This window comes from Canis aureus, chromosome X, assembly GCF_053574225.1.
Source record: "Canis aureus isolate CA01 chromosome X, VMU_Caureus_v.1.0, whole genome shotgun sequence".
Classification (NCBI taxonomy): domain Eukaryota; kingdom Metazoa; phylum Chordata; class Mammalia; order Carnivora; family Canidae; genus Canis; species Canis aureus.
This window is the reverse complement of record NC_135649.1, coordinates 32623199-32644489: the sequence shown is the minus strand read 5'-3', so window position 1 is coordinate 32644489 and position 21291 is coordinate 32623199. Positions and strand designations below refer to the sequence as shown.

General features: G+C 44.8%; 2 protein-coding genes across 5 annotated transcripts in view; one reads left to right on the top strand and one right to left on the bottom strand.

Annotated features, from left to right (window-relative positions):
• Window positions 1–4697: 4697 nt before the first annotated feature.
• PGRMC1 (progesterone receptor membrane component 1) lies at window positions 4698–13395 on the top strand. Its single transcript, XM_077888874.1, has 3 exons — window positions 4698–5123; window positions 8770–8925; window positions 12063–13395. Exons 1-3 carry the CDS (start codon window positions 4796–4798, stop codon window positions 12164–12166), a joined length of 588 nt encoding a protein of 195 aa, XP_077745000.1. The 5' UTR covers window positions 4698–4795; the 3' UTR covers window positions 12167–13395.
• A 2077-nt stretch (window positions 13396–15472) lies between these two features.
• LOC144308427 (A-kinase anchor protein 17B-like) overlaps window positions 15473–21291 on the bottom strand; it is a 30274-nt gene continuing 24455 nt past the window's right edge. For all 4 annotated transcript variants that reach the window (XM_077888870.1, XM_077888873.1, XM_077888871.1 and 1 more), the window contains one exon: window positions 15473–20040. In XM_077888870.1, coding sequence (XP_077744996.1) covers window positions 18400–20040 — 1641 coding nt within the window. In that variant the 3' untranslated portion in view covers window positions 15473–18399. The remainder of the gene's footprint in view (window positions 20041–21291) is intronic.

Genomic DNA, 21291 nt, shown 5'->3' with positions numbered 1-21291 from the left:
CGAGAACTCTGGACAAAACCTTTCCACCGACTACAAGCCAGAATGGGGTGGGGGGCTGCTTTTCCTCAACAATCTCAACATCCCAGGGTTACTTAAGAGCCCACCTAAATATCAAATAAGTGCCAAGAGCATTTATATTCTCAAGCTGTATCGCTGCTTGAAGTTTTAAGTTGAATACATTTTCTACCCACTGTGTGAGGCAGGATTTCCTTCAATCAATTATCCAGGGGAATACAGAGGTGTAGCAGGAAGGACATTGTACTGTGATGAATGAAAATTATAAACCCTCCAGCCTTCCATAAAGGCATTTACCCCACTTTTTATAAAGACAAAATATAGGTGTCTGCATGGCTCAATGGGTTAAGTGTCTGACTCTTGATTTTAGCTCAGACCATGATCTCAGGATTGTGGGATCCAGCCCCGCATCAGTCTCTATGCTCAGCGGGGACTCTGCTTGAGATTCTCTCTCTCCCTCTTCCTCTGCTCTCCACTCCCCACTCTTTCAAATAAATTTAAAAAGATAAAATATAGCTGAAGTGAGATAACATACAGCATTGTGTAAGTTTAAGGTATACAACACACTGATACGTTTATATTGTAATAGGATTGTTGTTGTAGCATTAGCTAACACCTGTCTCATCCCATAGTGATCATTTCTTCTAGTGGTGGGAAAAAATAAGATCTAGTCTCTTAGGAAGTTTAATGTTTAAGATACAGGTTTGTGGCCTATAATCACTGTACTGTACTAATAGTGTACATTAGCTCTTCAGGACTTATTTATCTACTAGTTGCGAGTATGCACCCTAATACATCTCTCCCCTTCTCCCACCCCCAGCCCTTGGTCACCACCATTCCACTGTGTGTTTGTGAGTTCAGTGTCTGCTTTTAGATTCCACGTATAAGAAATATCATACTGTATTGTCTTTCTGCCTCTGACATTTCCCCTACTTTCAGTAGTGTTTATTTTTGAGGAGAGAGAATCAGGGATGAAGAGAAGGATTTTATTTTTTTAAGATTTTATTTATTCATTCATGAGAGACACACAGAGAGAGGCAGAGACTGAGGCAGAGGAATAAGCAGGCTCCATGCAGGGAGCCCGATGCAGGGAGGGGTGGGGGGACACGACTCCATCTGATCCCGGATTCCAGGATCACGACCTGAGCCAAAGGCACAGGCTCAACCACTGAGCCACCCAGGTGTCCCAACAAATATGACTCTTAAAAAATTTCAACAGGGGGGCAGCCCGGGTGGCTCAGCGGTTTAGCGCTGCCTTTAGCCCAGGGTGTGATCCTGGAGACACGAGATCAAGTCCCACATCAGGCTTCCTGCATGGAGCCTGCTTCTCCCTCTGCCTGTGTCTCTGCCTCTCTCTGTGTGTGTCTCATGAATAAATAAAATAAAATCTTTATTAAAAACAAAAACAAAACAAAACAAAACTTGGGCAGCCCCAGTGGCTCAGCGGTTTAGTGCCCCTTTCAACCCCGGGTGTGATCCTGGAGACCTGGGATCAAGTCCCATGTTGGGCTCCCTGCATGGAGCCTGCTTCTCCCTCTGCCTGTGTCTCTGCCTCTCTCTCTCTCTCACTCTCTCTCTCTCTCTCTGTCTCTCATGAATAAAGAAATAAAAATTTTTTAAAAATTTCAACAGGGGTTATCTGGGTGGGAGCTAATGACTTATTTTTTACTTTGTATCTCTATTAGAAAAAAAAAAACTCTGGTGAACCATTTATTATTCTTAAATTTCCCCAGTTTTGTAAAACAAAATTTCTGTGTGTGTGTGTGTGTTTCACATGTCTGCAAGAATATAAAACGAACTGCTAATGTGTGGGCCCCATTTAAAGATTGCCTGGGGAGCTGGGAGACAAAGAATGAATTTCATTTTTTCTTTTGTTTTCTTTTATTGTTTTTATTGTTTATTTATTAAACAACTTACATATTGTTTGTTTGTTATAATGAGCATGTTTTACCGTTCTACATTTTTTTCACAAAACTAATAATAAACCTTTTTTTTCTTCTGAAGCTAAAAGTGACATGTGCTGACTGTAAAAAATGTAGGAAAGCACAAAGAAACAAACAATCATGACAGTTAACATTTTTACCAGGTTTCCTTTTAGGCTTCCTTTTAATGCATTTTTTAAACACAGTTGAGTTTTCATACTGTGTGTTTCGTATTGTTTTTCTTTCTTAATATTAAGACATAAGCATTTTCCCATGTCATGCATGCCATAATAATGTTTTATGGTTTTGTCACATTGCAAGTGGATTAATCAGCTATTTCTACTGGCTGGCTCAGTCAGTAGAGCATGCAACTCTTGCTCTTGCGTAATAAGTTAGAGCCCCACATTGGACATAGAGCTTAGTTTTAAAAAAACTTTTCTGATAAGCATCTTGGTAATGAAATCTTCATTTGCATTTCTAAGTGTTTCCTTGGCATGGATTCCTAGAGGTCAAAGCACTGGACCAAAGAGTACATTTCTAGAAGTGGGATTAATGGATAGAAACTATTTTTATGAATGACAAAAGGCTATGTCAATTTCTACTCCCAACAGAATACAAGAGTCTCATCACCCTCCTGCCAGCCTTGTAGATCATCCTTTTTCTCCTTGAATCTTTCCGACAGGGAGGTCAGGTCGTAGGTGACAGTGGTATCTCCATTTTTCATTGCCAGCGAGACTGAACATTTTTCATATGCTTATTCACCATTGGTGCGCACTCTTCTTTGGGCTACCTATTTCCATTTTTGCCCATTTATTGACTAACATCTTATGGATTTTCTTATCAATCAAAGTGAGCCCTTACAAGATATTAACCCTTTTCTCTGTCATTAGATGTAAATGAAAATATTTTTCACAAGTTTGTTGGTTTTCACAAATACCTTGGCCATAGACTTTTAAAACCAAAGACAGGGCAGCCCTGGTGGCGCAGCGGTTTAGCGCCTTCTGCAGCCCAGGGTGTGATCATGGAGACCCTGGATCGAGTCCCACGTCGGGCTTCCTGCGTGGAGCCTGCTTCTCCCTCTGCCTGTGTCTCTGCCTCTCTCTCGCTCTTTCTGAATGAATAAATAAATAAATCTTTAAAAAAATAAATAAATAAAACCAAAGACAGAGTCTAAATATAGCCTTGTGCCCTCAGTTTAAGCCTGCTTTCCCTTGATTACATCGAAGAAGTTTGACAAAAGACCTATAAGGGCCATTTCAGCTAACCCTAAATTCAGATTTGTGGGGAAAAAAATGTATGGGCCCAATTTAAGGATTATTCCGCTCATATGTACTTTTAAGTGATTTAAGAAGATGGGGTGGGGGCAGGGATGGAAGCAGTTTGTGCCAGAAATTTTTTGTGCTCAGAAATTCTGAGGTAAGAAGCCAATTCTCTCGAATCTCTTGCGTGTTGAGAGGGGGAGTAAATTATGTGTAAGCGAACAGAACTCTTGGTGGAAAAGTACTGCTCTGGGCCGCAGATGTGAGCAGGGCTTGGTTTTAATTATATTTCCCCCTTCTGTCTATTCTTTCTTCCGCTCCCCTCCCCCCTGTGACAGTGAAGAGGGCGGCCAGATTAGGTTTTTATAGGGTATAGACAGCCCTCCTCCCTAAGGCCTGCTCCTGTGCAGACGGTTAGCACATCAATAGCCGGGGGAAATACCCGGGAAAGGAAGGGACCAAACAGGATCTCCCGGTAACTCCCGCTTTCGTCTGGGATATACAGCACAGGGTTATTGAGACTGCCATGGGTAGCTCGACAGGTTTCAAATAAAAGAACGCTGTCGGTGGATCGCGGTTTGGCGCCTGCCTTTGGCCCGGGGCGCGATCCTGGAGACTCGAGATCGAATCCCACGTCGGGCTCCCGGTGCATGGAGCCTGCCCCTCTCTCTGTGACTATCATAAAAAAATAAAGGAGCGCTGCCAACAAAGAAACTTTGCTCACTATTTTGAGCCCCCCCCCAAAAAAAAAGCGCAACAACTGAAGGTTGCTTGCTGATGCGTTGGGACTGAGCAAGTCTGTGATTGCGAAAGGGTTTACATTTCCGAGAATGAACCCAACTTAAACCCGGTGAGCCGATCCGACACCCCCAGATATTGGGAGGACTGTCAGGGGCCTGTGCACTGACGAGAGCTCCCCGGGGTGTCCTCGCCACAGCCTCCGGCGGCGAGGATTGCAGAAGGGTCGTTAAGGGGAGTGGAACGGGGTTCCCGAGGTGGAAATGCGTGGTCTGGGCCTCCAAGGTGGAAAGAGCAGCTCGAGGAGTCTCTTTCCGGGGCCCCAAGAGAGCCTCGCGGTCCCGGGGGACGGGCGGGGAAAGGGGAGGCTTCAGAATGGGAGGCGAGGGGGAAGCCGCAGCGAGAGAAATGGAATCGCGAGCGGCGCGCAACAGGTGGCCGAGCAAAGGCCAGGCTCCGCGAGCTGGTCGCGGCGCAGCCGGCGAGGGTGCGGAGGAGGGCTGCGCCCTGCGTCGCGCTCAGCGAGAGGCCGGCGCCGGGACGGCGTGAGGCCGGGCCCCGGGCCTCTCGGGTTGGGCGGAGGCCGGCAGCGGCTCCCCCCGCCGCAGGGCAGGCGGGCCCCGGCCCCGGGAGAGGAGCGACCGTCGGGAGACCAGGTGGGGGGCCGGGCCGGACGCAGCGCTGTGCCTCGGCGGGCGCGGGGGGCGGGGCCGGGAGGCTCCGCCCTCCCGCCCGCCCCGCCTCCTCCGCCGGGTAGTCCTTGTCCGCTGAGCCCCGCGCGCACTAGCTCGCTGAGAGGGAGGAGAAAGCAGCCAGTTCCGGAGCCCTCCCTAGCCCGGCCCAACCTTTGCTCCAGCGATCATGGCTGCCGAGGATGTGGCGGCGACCGGCGCCGACCCGAGCGAGCTGGAGGGTGGCGGGCTGCTGCACGAGATTTTCACGTCGCCGCTCAACCTGCTGCTGCTCGGCCTCTGCGTCTTCCTGCTGTACAAGATCGTGCGCGGGGACCAGCCGGCGGCCGGCGGCGACAGCGACGACGACGAGCCGCCCCCGCTGCCCCGCCTTAAGCGGCGCGACTTCACCCCCGCCGAGCTGCGGCGCTTCGACGGCGTCCAGGACCCGCGCATACTCATGGCCATCAACGGCAAGGTGTTCGACGTGACCAAAGGCCGCAAGTTCTACGGGCCCGGTAACGGCGGCCGCCTAGGGGACGCGGAGACAAAAGCAGGGGCCCCGGCCCGGGGCTGGGGCTGGGGCTGGGGCTGGGGCCGGGGGAGGCGCGGGGGAGAGGGGCGCCCCGAGGGAGGCATGGCGGCGAGCGGGCGGCCGTGGCAGGGCGGCTCCCCGGCGGCGGCGGGCGACGGCCACTCTAGAAGGGCTGCGGCGGGCGGGGGACGCCGCCAGCGCGGGGATGGGGGGAGGCTGGAGCGCCCGGGCCGGGGGCGCGGGGCGGGGGGGCGAGCTCGCCAGCCTGGAAGGCCGAACGCGCCGTTCAGGGAGCTTCGGGGGCATGGGGTTTGAGGGTTCCTTGAAGGAGGGGCGGTGTCGGGCTGGAGAAGGGAAACTTGGGTGTCTCGAGGGCAGCGGGGTGGCGGTAGGTGAGGGCAGGGGTGGGAGGAGGTCCAGGCTCGGCGAAGAGGCCAGGCCCTCTGCCGCCGGGACTGGCGGTGCTGCCTGTGGCGATGTGGGAGCGGGGCGGAGGTGGGATCGGTGGCAGGTAGCAGCCGTGTGCGTGCGTAGTCTGTGTCGGTGGCTGGCCAGGCGCGAGTGTGCACGCGCGCGCGCGCTTGGAATGTGGCATGTGTCAGGTATGTGTGTGGCGTGTGTTTGGTATGTGTGTGCGCGTGCTGTGTGTGGCCGACCGGAAAGCTGGAAGGTGAACGGAGAGGCTCCCTGGGTGGGGGGCGGAGGGGAAGGGAGCCCATCTAGGGCAGAAGGAGGCTGAACGTAGCGGACAATGGGATCGTGGCGAGATGAAAAGGTAATACAGCATTTTAGTCCGTCTACAAGCGGGAGAGAAAGGACTAGAAGCCAAAAAAAAAAAATTAAAAATGGAGGGAGGGAGAAGTGGGAGGATCCTGGGAAACAAAAGGGGTAGGGCTGTGAAAGCTGCTGGGTGTGGGGATTTCAGGAAAAGCCAACCAGAGGGGAAATGAGGGTGGATGACTGCTGAGCCTTAGAGGGGGGTAGGCTCGAAGGGCCTTAGAGATGAGGCTTTCTAAGCCTGGTTGCGGATCAGAATCACCTGATGCGCCTGAGGAAAAACACAGATTCAAGGCTTAATCACAGCAACAGTGGAGGAGGCTCTGTGGGGGAGGTCCAGCAAATCTGCGTTTTAAGCGGCTCCCCCAGGCACATTTGAGAAGGGGCCAGGTTTGGAAAGTCCTGCAGTGTAGTAGAATATTCCGGAGATGAAGAGGAAGAGATTTTAGCTCCTGTAATAATGAACTCCTAGAAACAGGGAGCTCAGGGAGTGTGTCCACATTGAGGGTGCCCCTCCCCACTGGTCTGGAGAGAGGAAAGAGGATAGAAGGCAGTGATCTACGTCATCTCCAGTCCTGCTTTGTTTCACTCCGCCAGTTCAACTAACCAAAATCAGATGGGTTGGGGTTCTTCAGGAACTGGTCCCCTTAGCGGTTTTTGTGGTTAATTTAGAAGACCTACTTTCTGTAGGCCATGGAACTGTCCAAATAATTTGAAAACCACCCCTTTATTGTTGTCATTTCCACTTTACGTAATCATGTAAATAAATAGCTGTTCCTACTGAGCTACAACCATCAAGTACTCCACGCGGGTACATAGAGCAACATCATAGGATTGTAATTTGCAAAGTCATTGAGAGGAATGCAGGCCTGCAGCACAGAAACACAAAAACTGGGGAGTCAGGCGACCTGAGTTCTAATCCCAGTTGGATTAGTGACTGGCTGTGCGACCTTGTGTGAAGCATTGTTCTCTCTGGGCCTTAGTTGTCTCTCTGAAAAATGCTAAGGATAGGCCCATTGTGAGATCTCCTCAGTCTACCCTGTGGTATCATCCTGTGAGCCCATGAATATGTGATACCATGTGCAAATGATAATTCATGTAAAAAAGGATTCCTAAAAATTACTCGTTCTGGTGCCCATCATTCCACACATGGTGCTTTTGTGGGTACTAGAAGTACAGCCATGAGTGAAACAGACACAAATCTCTGCTCACGGAGCTTATATTCTACTGAAGACACGTTCTGGTCAATAGTCTATATTCTCCAAAGACACTTAATGTTCTCCTTGAGCCATTTTTAAGTATTCTGTGACCATAATCTCTGAAGTATTGAGGTCAAAACCAGAACAGTTGGTCTGTTTTCAAGTATTAGGTGCTACGATGTCCATTACCATGTATATATACACATATATATACACATACACACACTTCTGAAAACCATAATGGAGGTTTTTTTTTACCTTCATTAGTAGACATGGTAGCATGTAATGAAAATTGCAAACAACCACTCTTCTTTAGAACCTTATTTGCATTTAAAAGTTGATCATAAATTTTGTCTATTTTTTAAATTTTTATTTATTTATGATAGTCACACACACACAGAGAGAAAGAGATGCAGAGACATAGGCAGAGGGAGAAGCAGGCTCCATGCACCGGGAGCCCAATGTGGGATTCGATCCCGAGTCTCCAGGATCACGCCCTGGGCCAAAGGCAGGCGCTAAACTGCTGCGCCACCCAGGGATCCCAATTTTGTCTAATTTGTAAAAATAAAAAAAAAAATTCTAGGGGATTGAGGTTTCAGTGACCAGGCCATACTGAAACTTGATCTCCTTATACTTGGCATAGTAATTATTTACAGACTTTTTAATGTCTGAGTTGCTACCCAATCTACCTTGGGGAAACAACACATGGGTTAAAGTACACTGGGTTCTTTTCATTTACTTGTGCAATATATAAATAAGTTGAAACACCTACTTTAAGTACCTATTGAATAATTCACCACTCTCTTGGACAAAAGTTCAGTGTAATATTATATATAATAGCATTGTAATGTTTTACATAATATTGGGATATTGATTCAGTCTTTTTTTTCCCATGGAAGTCTAAGTATTTTGAGTCTTGTCTTCAAGCTCACCAGAGTGACAAACCTGATCCCCTCTGCTACCTCTTCTTTACTGATAGTGTAGATTATGTAACATGTAGATAGATTTCTGAACTACTGATACTCTTATAAAACGATTTCTGCTGCAGATGCCACATGTTAATGTTTAATACAGTCTCACAACCAAAGATTGCTATAAAATACTTTTGACTCATTAAAACATATCAGAATACGTTCCATAAGGAAATGTTTTCATTTATGCCTTCTTACTTCCTTCCTTAAGAAGCCACTACTTTCTTTCTTTCTTTCTTTTTTTTTTTTTTTTTAGAAGCCACTACTTTCACTGGTGTAGCCCAAGCGCCTACAACAGAGACAGACTCTGGGTTCAACGTCCTAAAGTTGAATTCTGACCCTTGAATTCAGTGTTATCTTGGATGATTTCCTACTACCACCACCCCATCCTGCCCCAGGAGATAATCATTCATGGCTGTTTTATTAGTTATTTGAGAATCAAAGGAAATGGATGATAATGTATAGCATATTGATTCGTAAAAGTCTAATGACAACAGGTCCTTCAGGTTCTACTACATAATGATGAAAATACCAACATTTACTTCTGGTTTGCAGATGGAATTTGATGCTGCAAAAGAGAGCTGTCTTTGTTGATGGGTAAGGAAGCCATTTTCTGTGTATGAACCACAGAGAAATTACTGTCTAATAAAAAATTGGTCTTTGGTTTTGTCTGTTTTTTAAGAGGGGCCATACGGGGTCTTTGCTGGAAGAGATGCATCCCGGGGCCTTGCCACATTTTGCCTGGATAAGGAAGCACTGAAGGAAGAGTACGATGACCTTTCTGACCTCACTCCTGCCCAGCAGGAGACCCTGAGTGACTGGGACTCTCAGTTCACTTGTAAGCATTTTTAAAAAATTGTGCCTGGATCAAATTTCTACCAGTAATGGGATTCACAGCAGTACAATAGTTACTACTAAGCAGCCTGAAACTGGGGAGCATTTTGATAGGCTCCTGAATCTTGGATGGATCAAGTTCATGGCTTGAAGTAATTGCAGCAGTGCTGAGTCACTTGCTGTGATTGCATCCAATTTTTAGCTAGTTCTCTATGGAAACTTTGGTTTCTGTTATATAAATCTTTGACAGGTTCATATGGATTCCACACTAGGATTTGGTGCTTGTGGTGTAGGGGAAAGTATCGTGGCCATGTAGGCTACAGAGAGAGGGATTTTCAGAAGTCCTCACCAGTAAGACTTGCTGTTTAAAAGCAGCCCACATTTCTGTTGAAGAATGGGAGACTTGTGTTCTACAAAACAGCTTCTCTCTTAATCTAATTGAGCCTAACTATAGGCCTCATCCACAAATGATGCTTATAATCTGCCCAACAACAATGGTGTCTGCATTTTTAAAAAGAAAAAGAGGAGCTGCTTGTTTTCCTGGTTTATGCTATAGGCTGAGATCTTTGGGAGGAGGGGGGAGTCAGGACGGGGGTTAAGTTCAAATTTCAAGAACTGAGGACTTGGCTTTGGTTGAGCCTAAGTGTTTAACAATCACTTTAGCAACATTGCACTGCTAAGAATTTGACTAATCTTTCCCACCTTTGAAGCAGTATATAAAGACTGTGACCATCACTTCAAGATGTTTTATTTTCAAATTTATCTTTTCTGTTTGCTGTTCTCTATAGCCAGTTAAATATTACTGACTCTTTTGGCTGAATCCAACCATTTTCTTTGAAAATAATGCTGACTTCAGAGTCTGGGTTAATTATTAGCTAGCTGTGACTCACTCCACCTTCAAGTTTTGGGTCCCAACTGGACAGAAGTGTAGCTTTCAGGTCTAGAGGCAGGTTTTTACTTTGAAAACACAATTCAACTAACATCGTCCCTGATTTTTTTTTTTATTTGTATCCAAAGGATGCCTTTGTAAACAGAGGTTCTTTTATGTGGAGCTGCCGAGTTGTAATTTCTGACTTAACAAAGCTCAATCTTCTAGGGCTTGCCTTCACCAGGGAGGTAAAAACCATAAAAACTTTCTCCCCCTTAAACTAATAAGACCAGGCCCATATTCTGTGTTGACACTTGAGCTCCACTCGAGACTGGTGTGGACTCTCCTTCAAGCAGGTTTCTTGGGCGCCACCCAGCTTTTGTCTTGCACAGTCCTGAGCACCCTAGGGACCTTCATAACATGTTCAAATAGGGAAGTTCCTATTGTTTCCAGTGATTATTTCACACAAAAGCAGGCCTGGCTACCTGGTTAGACAGGTTGGTTACTCCTCTAATTTCTACCCATATGCAGAAAGAGGAGACTCTCAGCCCTCTAGGCCTCTGACATTGATAAGATTAACCCTGTGTTAGCTGGGCCACAAGAGAACAGCCAGTGTGGTGGTTGGTGGTCTGTTGACTCTATCCCCTCTCTCCTTTTTAAAAAAATTTTTATTGAAATTCAGTTTAAGTAATCTATACTGTATTCTTAGTTTCAGAGGTAGAGTTTAGTGATTTCTTGAGTTGCATACAATGCCCAGTGCTCATTCCATCACGTGCCCACCTTAATGCCCATCACCCAGTTCAACCCTAACCCCATCCCCCCATCCCCTCCAGCGACCCTCAGTTCTCTATAGTTAAGAGTCTCTTATGGTTTTCCTCCCTCTCTGTTTTCATCTTTATTTTTCCCTCCCTTCCCCTATGGTTCATCTGCTTTGTTCCTTAAACTCCACATGAGTGACATCATATGGTATTTGTCTTTCTCTGAGTTAATCTTGCTTAGCATCATACACTCTAGCTCCATCCACATCACTGCAAATGGCAAGATTTCATTCTTTTTGGTGGCTGAGTTTCTGGTTTGCAGTCTTAAGTCTGTTTTCTCCAACATCTCCAGTGCTCTCCTGCCTCCTTAATCACTTTCTTTAACTGCCCTGCACAGCTTTTTTCCTGGGGTGGAGAAAACATTCAGTCTCCTGCTTTTGTTCATCCACTAGACTCCTCATCCCTTCACCACCAACCATCTGAGAAGTGCTTGTCCCCAACCACTACTTCATTTCCTCCCCATACTTCCTTACTCTCTGAGACAGTTTGCTGCCCCACAATTCCACTGAACTTTTCTTTCTCAGAGGTTTCCAGGAACCTGCTTCTTGCCAATATTAACTTCACTTTTCCAGCCCTTGTGGACTTCCTGTTGCGTGCCCCCCACCCACCCACAGAGGGGCTCCCTCTCCAGAGCTCTCAGTTTGGTTCATGGAAGCTCCAGGCTTAACTTCATCAACTCACGTTTCCATTTTCCTTTAAAGTAGCTCATATCCTAGCCTTTCTGTTCCCATGGACACCCTACTCCTGGCTCTTGTTCCTTCACACACAGATCTACCCACTGCCCCCCCACCCCGCCCCGGGCAGCCTGCGCCTGGTCTCCTGGCTCTAATCCGCCTGATATGCCACCACCATCCCATGTTGGCCAAAGCACTGGTTTCCTGTGTCGTTCTTTTGTCACACACTTTTGCCACCTATAGGATTAGGTCCAAATGCTTCAGGTTGGCTTTCCACAACCTTCGTAATATTTACCCACACTGCTTAGCCATCTGCACTCCCACTGTTGCTGTCAGCTTGGTCTCTCTATGGCTCTCCAGATCTGTTACATCTCCCCTGCATGCCTTTTTGTACACTGCAATTCCATTTTCTGGAAACCCCTCTCGTCTCAGATCCTTCCGTGCATTTCCCAAAGCATTGCCTTCTTTGGGAGGGTGTTCTAGAATCCTCACTCACAGCTCATGAGCCCTTGCTCTTCTCACCCCCTCCTGTCCACAAATACGACTCCCTGGGACCTTCCCAGTGCCCGACATCACTACCTGTTCTGTATTTCTCCTGAATGAAACTCTTAATTCCCCATTGGCAAGGACTGTGCTGTATGTCCTCTGTGATTGACAACTTCGAGAAGCCCAGCACATTGCAGCACAGGCGGTAGGCCTCTACCGAATGCTTTCCAATGAAATGTAGCGGTTCTCTGTAAAGCGTGAGAGTGCTCATTTGTGTTTTCTTCTCTCCCTCCAGTCAAGTATCATCATGTGGGCAAACTGCTGAAGGAGGGGGAGGAGCCCACTGTGTACTCTGATGAGGAAGAAGCAAAAGATGAGAATGCTCGGAAAAATGATTAAAGCACCCAGTGGAAGCATATCTATTTTTGTATTTTGCAGAATCATTTGTAACATTCCAGTCTGTCTTTAAAACATGGTGATTTCGATATTTAGAGAAGTTTCGAACTTGCTGTAAGTTTTTGTAATTAACATCACTAGTGACACTGATATAATTAACCTCTGTCTCCAAGTGCATGACGTGTTTGTGTGTCACAGACCCAGACCGTGAACTGCAGTGCCGTAATCCAAATGTTGGCACTCTCCTTCTGTCTGTAGTTAGTGCAGGCTGCCTTTAGTTTTTCCTGAGAGAGACAGGTAAGACTTGGGTATTTCCCCCAAACAGGTAAAAATGTTAAATGGGAAAAGTCCTTCTAGTCCCGAAAAAAAGGATCCCCTTCTGGTCCTGATGTCCTCAAGAGTGCAAAGCCCTTCCTCCTCAATTGACTTAACTGCATGATTTCTGTTTTATCTACCTCTAAAGCAAATCTGCAGTGTTCCAAAGCCTGCCTTGGTATTGACTAAAGAGAGCTGCCCAGGAAAAAAGAAAGAAATCTTAAAGCTGGGCTTGGTTGGGAAAAATACATTCACTGTGTTTCTAGACTGCATCATTCTTTTTGTCCTCCTCTGGACACTTAGAAGCCCCCACTAACACAGCAATGTATAATAAGGCTCTAAAAACACCATCTGAATGTTCAAAAGAAAGCTTCGGAAGAAATCTACTGGCTTCCCGAAAAACCTAAATATACAAAGAAAATGTAGAACTATTTCCCCAATCCCCATGTTCACAGTGGGACAGTGTTGATTTCACACAGTTTTTGCCGTGAGAGGGATTATGGTGAACAGAAGCAGGCGTTTGCCCTCTGGAGAGCCTACACATACACCGCACAACACACGCCCCTGAGGAATGAAGAAAGTACACATTACTAGCCAAATGGTTTTTAACGTATATTTCTTAAGGTAACAGTTATTCTTCCCTTGTTACAAAACCATAGCCACTGCAAGAGTAGTAGGGCAAGAGTCAAGGTCTTTGATATTGGTCTTTTGGTTAACAATAAACTTAGCTTAAGTAGACTGTACAGTTGTATGAATTTGTAAAAGTATTATATGAACAACTAGTGAGGTTTCAAACTCTTGTAACTGTAGTTGAATAGTTCTTGTATTTTCTTGTGAACCGTGTTTAATGGTTTTACCTCAAATCAGAAAACAAAATGAAGTGCTTTGGTCAGTTAATAAAATGGTTTTACCCAGTATAGTGTGGTGGGTTTTTAAACCTTTTAAGGTTTCTTAAACCTTAACCTAAGAAACCAGATTCAATCATTTTACTTTAGCTTAATGCTCAGCTCCCCTTTTGGGGGGGGTGTGTGCGCATGCATGAGTGTGTGTGTGTGTGTGTGTGTGTGTGTGTGTGTGTGTATTCCAGTAAAGGAGCAAAACTGCAGAGGCCTCACACCGAAAACCAAATACCAGCTTGTCCTGTTAAATAGTGAATTGAGGGGTGCCTGCGTGGCTCAGTAGGTTTAGCATCTCCCTTTGGCTCAAGTCATGATCTCGGAGTTCTGTGTCTAGGCTCCCTGCTCAGGGAGGGTCTGCTTCTCCCTCTGCCCCTCTCTCCCCACTCATGTACTCTTTCAAATATATAAAATCTTTTTTAAAAAACCAGTGAAATGAGATTAGCTAGCCTGCCCTAATGAAAATGCAAAAACCAACATTGTTTTTTAAATTAGTAAATTTATTTTTTGTGACTTGTCAAATTCTGCCTCTTTAAATTCTGCCTCTAAACTCAGAGGCACCTCTGCCTTGAGGTCCAGAGCAAGGTTATTACGGGGTAGCTTTACTAAGGGCATAAAAAGTGCCAAGGCAGCGTTGGTTCTGTTTTCAGATATCATCTGATCAGGAAAGTATTCAGGAATTCTTCTATCCTAGCAAAATCAATTCACCTCTTGTCAAAAGATCAAATTTGCATATGCAGTTCATTGTGTAAACACGTCTTTCTCTGAATATTGATGTTTTGTCATTTTAACATTCAAGTTGGCAGAGTCTTATTACAAGGGAAGTATTCTGACCTGAAAGCTTGCAGCTTTCCAGTTTTTGTTTCCAAACCATTGCCTGTTTCTGTTGTTTTTAAATGAGCCTATCCCCCCAACTTGCTTTCATTCAACTGATATCTGAGTTGCCCATTTTGTGCCAAACACCCTGTTATACCGTGTGCTTTGGGGAAGGGGGTGGGAGGGAGAAAAGTTGGGCCACCTTGCACCCTGAAATCCCATTTAGACCGAAGTGAAGATCAGGCTACTCCTTCTTCCGAGTTAAATGGGTTTGTCTGATGCCAAGAGGAAATCGTCCAGAGCCTGGCTAAAGCTTCGATCTCTAACCCAATTCCCCGCCATTCCGAATGAAATCAACATTATATTGATTACATGTAAAAGGCTATTACTATAAGGCAGGACTCTGGTCTAAAAACTTCTCAAATCCAGCTAGCATATTCCAAAACCACATTATATAAAAGGTGCCATTCAAGATGGGCGTGGTGGTTACAGGCTCCTGGCCAGCAGGGGAGGTGTCAGGTGAACCCCACAGGTTTGTGCCCCTGCTTTTACCCAGCCCCCAGCCGAGGTGCTGTGTGTGTCCTCAGGACTCGGAACTCTAGCTCCTAAGCTGTTTTCTGTACCTCCAGATCTGTGGCTTCTCTGCATAAGGATACATCCACCTTAACCTCAGGGGGCCAAAGAGGCTAATCCAAAATCTAGAACAAGCTTCCAGACAGCCCATGCTGTTTCAGAGAGTGCTCTTTGACACCCTCCCCCGCCCCAGCAACAAGGACCCTTTCAGATTGTACTAATAAGGTATAGCCTTCGATAAAGAACACTTAGAGGCTTAGAGGCGGTTTGCTGTGCGCCTCACATGAAAACACAGGTGACTCCCCACTGGTCAAAGCTCCTAGCTTCTCTGACCAGACCTCCCCCATCCCACACCCACACTAACATCAGGATATTGTAGAAACTTGAACACTGCCAAGTGCCGAATGGGTGAGGTGAACCGTGTGGGGCCCACGTCGCTGCCTTCTAAGATTACTTAACTGGTAAAACCTTTGCTGAAGGGAGGACAGTTTTAAGTCCAAATACTATTATCTCAATTTATCCAAAATGAAGATTAAAAACTGTGATCTTCAGTTGCATGAGCTCTGACATGTCAGTTCCCAAACATTAGCATCATATAGGGAAAAGTTGCATAGCAGCAGTATTAAAGCCAGATGTGTATGTTTTCATAGAAAATGTAGATGTGTGATAGCTGAGCCAATGCACGTGGTAAATGAACAGACTCTAGCCACTACAACCATTTTATTTTTAATATATCTGAAAATTAAATATGTACTATTTCTCTAACAATGCAAATGAGATAGGATTGGCAACAGTAGTGCAAAGCAGCATACTATAAGTAGAAACTCACCCCCACCCCTGTGGAATTATTAGCATTTATTTAAAACATTTTAAACAGTCTCGCAACAAACAAAAATACATTTATTTGGTTCTTACTTTGAAAATTACCAGGTTATATGGCTTTCTACCTGAGAAATTCAAACAAATGGAACAAAAAGACATGGACAGATTTTTAGTTTTTTTAAAGCGCTATCATCAGCAGCACATACAAGGGAAAAAAAAACATGAAAACACCTATTTAAAAAGACAGTTTGAAGTTCAGGCCCTTACTTAATAGGTCATAGAAAAAAGATATGAGAAAATATTTTTGCACCACTTAACAGCACAACAAAGAGCAATGTTGATTAATAGAAAGTGATTACAATATTTTCTGTTCTATTCATTCCTTACTAAGCCATTCATTCCATTGAAAAGGACAGGATAAATTCTTCTCTTCCTCATTTAAGGCCTACATACACACACAAAAAAGGTTTATTCAAATCTAAAATGCATTACCACAAGACATATAAAAATCCAAGGTTGTACAGAAAGTAAACATGAAACGAGTATTTTTACTTACATCTAGGTCCCAGGATGGTATTTAGCAAACAAAACCAGACAAAGTATTATATAGAAGTGACTTAGCACCAGTTCTATTATTACCCCCCCCCAAAATTGCACATGCTGTCTTCTGCAATTTATTTTTCATGTCTGGTTACTGAGCAGCAAATTGTTTTCATGCCTAAAAATCTCTGCAAAGAAAATTATCTAATGAAGAAGAAATGAAGACTTGTTTTCAAAACAAGCAGAAGTGCTTTCCATTACAAACCCAGAATGTTCTTTGTTTCAGTGGCATGAAACATGAAAAAATAAGGAGGCAGGGTCTCAGTGGAGGGAAAAATACCTAGGTACCAAAAGTTGTCTGACAAAATACGAGCTCTTAGCCCTTGAAAAGGCTACTCTGGATGACAGTACTTTAAACATGAGTAGTCCTTGCTAGTCCTCAGGAGAAAAGGCACTCACCCCATGAGCGATTTTTCAGAGCTGACCAGCCAAACCGAGTTTTGATGGCAGAGTCACTAGTTTGAAAGAGGAACTGAATACACGGGAGCCAACAAATCATTCATTGGTTATCATCTCATTAATAATAAGCACGACCTGCTATGTTACATTCATTTTTGAGCTTTTGCACAAACTAGCATATCTCTACTAATTGTGATTAGAAGAGATCAATGAAATGATGTGTGGTTCTTACTTCAGGTAAATGAGAAGACCTTGTAGCCCCTTCAGGGATCAGGTTGCTCAAGGGGCCAGTTATGAGCACAGAGCGTGCGTGCCTCCTCATTCAGGGCAACCGCACTGACTGGCGTCCTACCTTGGCCCTACCAGTTGGTACTTTCCTATGGAATATCCAGTTAAGACTGAAATGAATCACATCCTCTGAAAATGTTGCCTTCCACTGCTGCTGTGAGTGAAAATCTCCTTTTCCTGCTGCAGCCAGTCAGATCTCATTGATGTCTTCCACTGCCGAGTCAGGTATAGCTTTGTTGGGGGAAAAAAAGACGGTCATCTACTGCCCCTGAGGCCCTAAATCCTATGTAAGGCAGAATGAATCAGCCGAGCTTTCAATAGAACATGCACTGCGTTAAGATGTAAGTCTTTACGAATCTATAAAATATCTCAATTTAAAAACATATTCAAGAAGTCCAAAACCAGTAGGTAAAAAGATAAATTGCTTCTGTTAAGAGTTTACAAATCCTGCACACATAGCATTTTCCCCAGCTAGAAAACTAGGGCTTTGCCCTTGACTCCTCCTTAACTCCATGGCATTATTGAGGATTGAGGAGGCACTTGTTAGTGTTTTATAAAAGTCAGTTTGGGGATAGTCAGTGGCTTTTTACGAACTGATGTCACCCAACCCTGAGTGAAAGGATTACATAACCTGAAATGGAATATTGCCATGTCCTATCTTCCCAAGTGCCGTTATTGGTACCCTGGGATCTTTCCATATTTCCTTTTGCAAATCCCACTGGTTATTTTACTTCGATTCTCTTGCTTTTCTAGGATGGAATGATATGGGGTTCTTCAAAAAAAAAAAAAAAAAAAACAAAAACAGCTTTGCGAATGGTCCGCCATCCGTTTTAGCCTCAAAGGACAATCCGAGCCCCTTTTTGTGGATTCTTCCAAGTTTCATTTCTCAAAGGTCAACTCTTTGAGTACTGTGAACATAGGGATAAGGTGAATTGTCTTCTGGTGCATGGTCACAGAACCTTCCAGTGTCATGAAGAAGTCTGTGATATGTTCTAGCTGTCCTCTCTTCTTTTACCTGCAGTTATTTCTAGATCAAAGTCGGGATGTTTGGTGGCTGCACATGGTGTTTCTGACCAAATCCAAGAATGTGTCAAAGGATGCTATTTCATTCACCACTGTCCCCTTTGAAGGTAAATGATGCTAAATGGTGATGTTCTAACAGCTAGGGAGCCACCAAGGACTATCAACCCCTCTCAGTGCTCATATGCTTCCTCACTGGCACTGAGTTCAGATTGCAGCTGAACTGTAGAAATGTCTGTCCTTGAATCAAGAAGTTTTGCAGGCACCTTGTTTTACCATCCTTTGGAACCTGGATGTTTCTCATTCCCAAAGTTTGCCAACACATCTGCAGTCATTTATGCTTTATACTTTGGCGAGAGGAACAGGGTTTTGCATTTGACTTTGCTCAAGCTTTTAAGTGCCACGCTTCTGCTCTGTAGTTGCTAACTACATAGCTATATTTGGTTTTAAATTTTCTTCTTGCACGTTGTTTACAGAGAATGAGGGTGCTTCTGATCTAAGAGACCTTCAAAACATTTGAAAATATAGAGAACTGGTGTAGCTGCTTCCTAAATAGCTTCTGTAGTCGATGTGCTCCTGACTGTTACGTCTAATATAATAATTATCAGAATTCGGCATGAAATCTTTCGAGTGCTCGTGTCTTTTAAACCTTCTTGTCTCCTGGTTATATTCTGACTTCCATGGAGTCTCTCTTCTTTGGGGCAAATCCCCCAAATAGAAAACATGAGCACTTTTCGATGATGCTATTGGCACATGAGTGGGCCGGTAGTTGACTTGCTGGCCAAATGTGCTATCTCCAAACCTCCTCCTCTTCCTTGTGATGTGGTCTAACAGACTGTTAGAACCGGATTCGTGGTAGTGGCCTTCGTCAAACAAGTATTTGGGGTCTTGTGTTTCCCTCCTTTTGCTGTTGCTCTTCTCACTTCTAATGGAATTGTTTTCACCCTCAAGCCATGAACATCTCAGTTCATACTTAGACCTCTTGCCTGGTTTCCTTAGCTTGGATTTAGAGAAGCTGTCCTCCCCATCACGGTTCCACTTTGAATACAAGGTCTGCGGGCTTGACCTAATTTCTCGATCACTAGTGGTGGTCTCATCATCATCAAGAGATTGTTTTTCTGGGGAGCTCTCATATGTGGCCACAGACCTCTCTTTTTCTTCTTTGTTTATGCTAAGATTTTCACTGAAGCATTCAGAATCACTACTGATTTCCTCTAAGAAATCTGTCAACTCCAAATCTAAGTCTGCTGACCTACTGGGTGAGGAAACTTGGCTTTGACTTGCGGATTTGGAATCTTTGACCTGGTAAGCATGCATCTTTTCCAACAGATGGCTCTTTCCACCAGCTGGGGACAGGTGATCACCAGCTTCACTGGCTGTGTCCTGGCAATGATTTAACTCCTCAGTACATTCTTTGGCATAATCCACTTTTCCTTTCTTTTGTGGTTTATGCTCAGGATCCTGAGTATAGATCTCTGACTGGTAGTCATCTTCTTGAACCCGTTCTCTTGTTGCCAGGTTTTGCATTTGGCTCAGACTGGTGGAGTGATGCTTACGTTTCCTCAAATTAATTTGAAATCCATTTCCCTTAGCATGGACAGCCCTCTGCCACTGACACGGGCTTGCTACGTGACTCGGTTCTAGGCAGATACGGGCATACTTGGGAGTTTGATAATAGTTTAATAGGTAATCAATAAATTCATCTGTTTCATAGATCTTCTGTTTCCTGCCATGGTCTGCCTCAGATAATATGGAAGAATCAGATTTATTAGAATTGTGGTGGTCTTCTTTCTCAGAAGACTGACCTTGAATCATCTCATTCTGCAAAGAATTCTGGTCAGAGACGACACTGTGATTGTATCCATCAGTTAATAATTTTCCAGTTCTCTCTTTTCTAGTTGAATACCTTATTTTTTTTCTCCCGAGGTGGTGGGAAGATTTACGTAAGTGAGCCCTGGTTCTCTTCTTCATTTTTTGTTTTCGTTTATTGTCTGACTTGGCAACCTGATATTTTGGCATTTCCTCCTGATTTTGAAGATACTGAGTATTTAACTCTTCTTTCTTCAGAGTTTCCAATGTGTTCTCTGGAGCATGATTCACTTTGGGGCTTGCATCATCTACCCTCTGTGGGTTAAACTGTGTGGATCCCTTTAAAGAAAAAGGTTAAAAATCTCATATGAAAAACTTCACAGTCTAAAAATGTCCAAGAAAACTGAGCTTGCTGACACAGTTCTGAAGAGGTTTCTAACATGTAAGATTGATCCAAGTTAGGAACAATATTGCACTGACGACTGAAGAGGTATGGAATTCAGCCTCTTGGGCTAATATGAGCTGCTTTTACAAAGGTCTGTGCATCACCGTTTATATGCCTTCAAAGCACATGATCCTTTTTTTAAAATTTGTTCACAAACTGAACACTTATGGTTCACTGAGTACTTATGGTTCCAGGTTGTAGGCTAGAGGCTGGGGATATTAAGAGGAATAAGAAATGCTCTAAAGCCTTCCCAGAAAACCCTAGAACAGGAAAAGACTGATGGGTGAAATGTGTGTCTAAAGGGGAACCAACTGGCTTAAAAGATAACCTGCCTCTGTGCTTTTCATCCCAGCCACTTCCCACAGGTCGCAGGTTAGGATGTCCCTGAGCCGTTCCCCCTTAGCTGCTTCAGGCAGAAGCAAGGTAGCAGGTAGAAAGTGTGGCTGTGGTAATGGCTCTGCTGTGCTGGCCACTCTGCAACCGCAGGGCAGGAGACAGGTGCTTCCCATGACCCTCCCTGCTGAGAGAGATTGCACCGTGCTCTCGCTGACCCGGGGTGCTCATCATGATAGTGCCTACCCAGGACCTGGCAGTCTAACTTGGGGACCATGTAATTGGTAGGAGGCCCTGTCAATGGGGCCAAGGATTAGACACCACATACATTTAAATTTGACAAATTCTTAGAAAGGAGTCACCCCTGGAGGTCATTTCAGTAAGATAAAAGATTCAGCTAGCCTTATTATAAATGTAAATGGGAAATTTTTCTGATCCTGATTTTACTAAGGTTGCTTGTCCATGCTAATGAGAGACAGGCTGGGAATGCAAATATCTGGCAAAGTAACTCTCTTTGATCCTGATGTCATTCATCTGCATACTTAAAAACACTGAAGATGCATTTTTAAATGAACAATCTGGGAACCTTTCTGGCCTTTACTCCAGGCTACCTGCCAAGTCTGGTTACCTTTAGGAGGTTAATAAAGCAGGGCCAAAATAAAACCCTGAAACTCCAAAACGGAAACTCTTCAAATGAAACAAATTACTCTGTGAGGTCAGGAATTCCTTCACAAATAGTTTAGGATGAGACTATCAGGAGCTTGCTACACAAAGTTCTCTGTCCAAGGCTCTTCCTTCCCATCCAAACCTGC

Excerpts from the sequence above, each read along its gene's own strand:
- PGRMC1 (XM_077888874.1), top strand. The coding sequence starts at position 4,796 with ATGGCTGCCGAGGATGTGGCGGCGACCGGCGCCGACCCGAGCGAGCTG. Across the intron at positions 5,124-8,769 it reads CCGCAAGTTCTACGGGCCCG|AGGGGCCATACGGGGTCTTT; the intron begins GTAACGGCGGCC and ends CTGTTTTTTAAG. Across the intron at positions 8,926-12,062 it reads CTGGGACTCTCAGTTCACTT|TCAAGTATCATCATGTGGGC; the intron begins GTAAGCATTTTT and ends CTCTCCCTCCAG.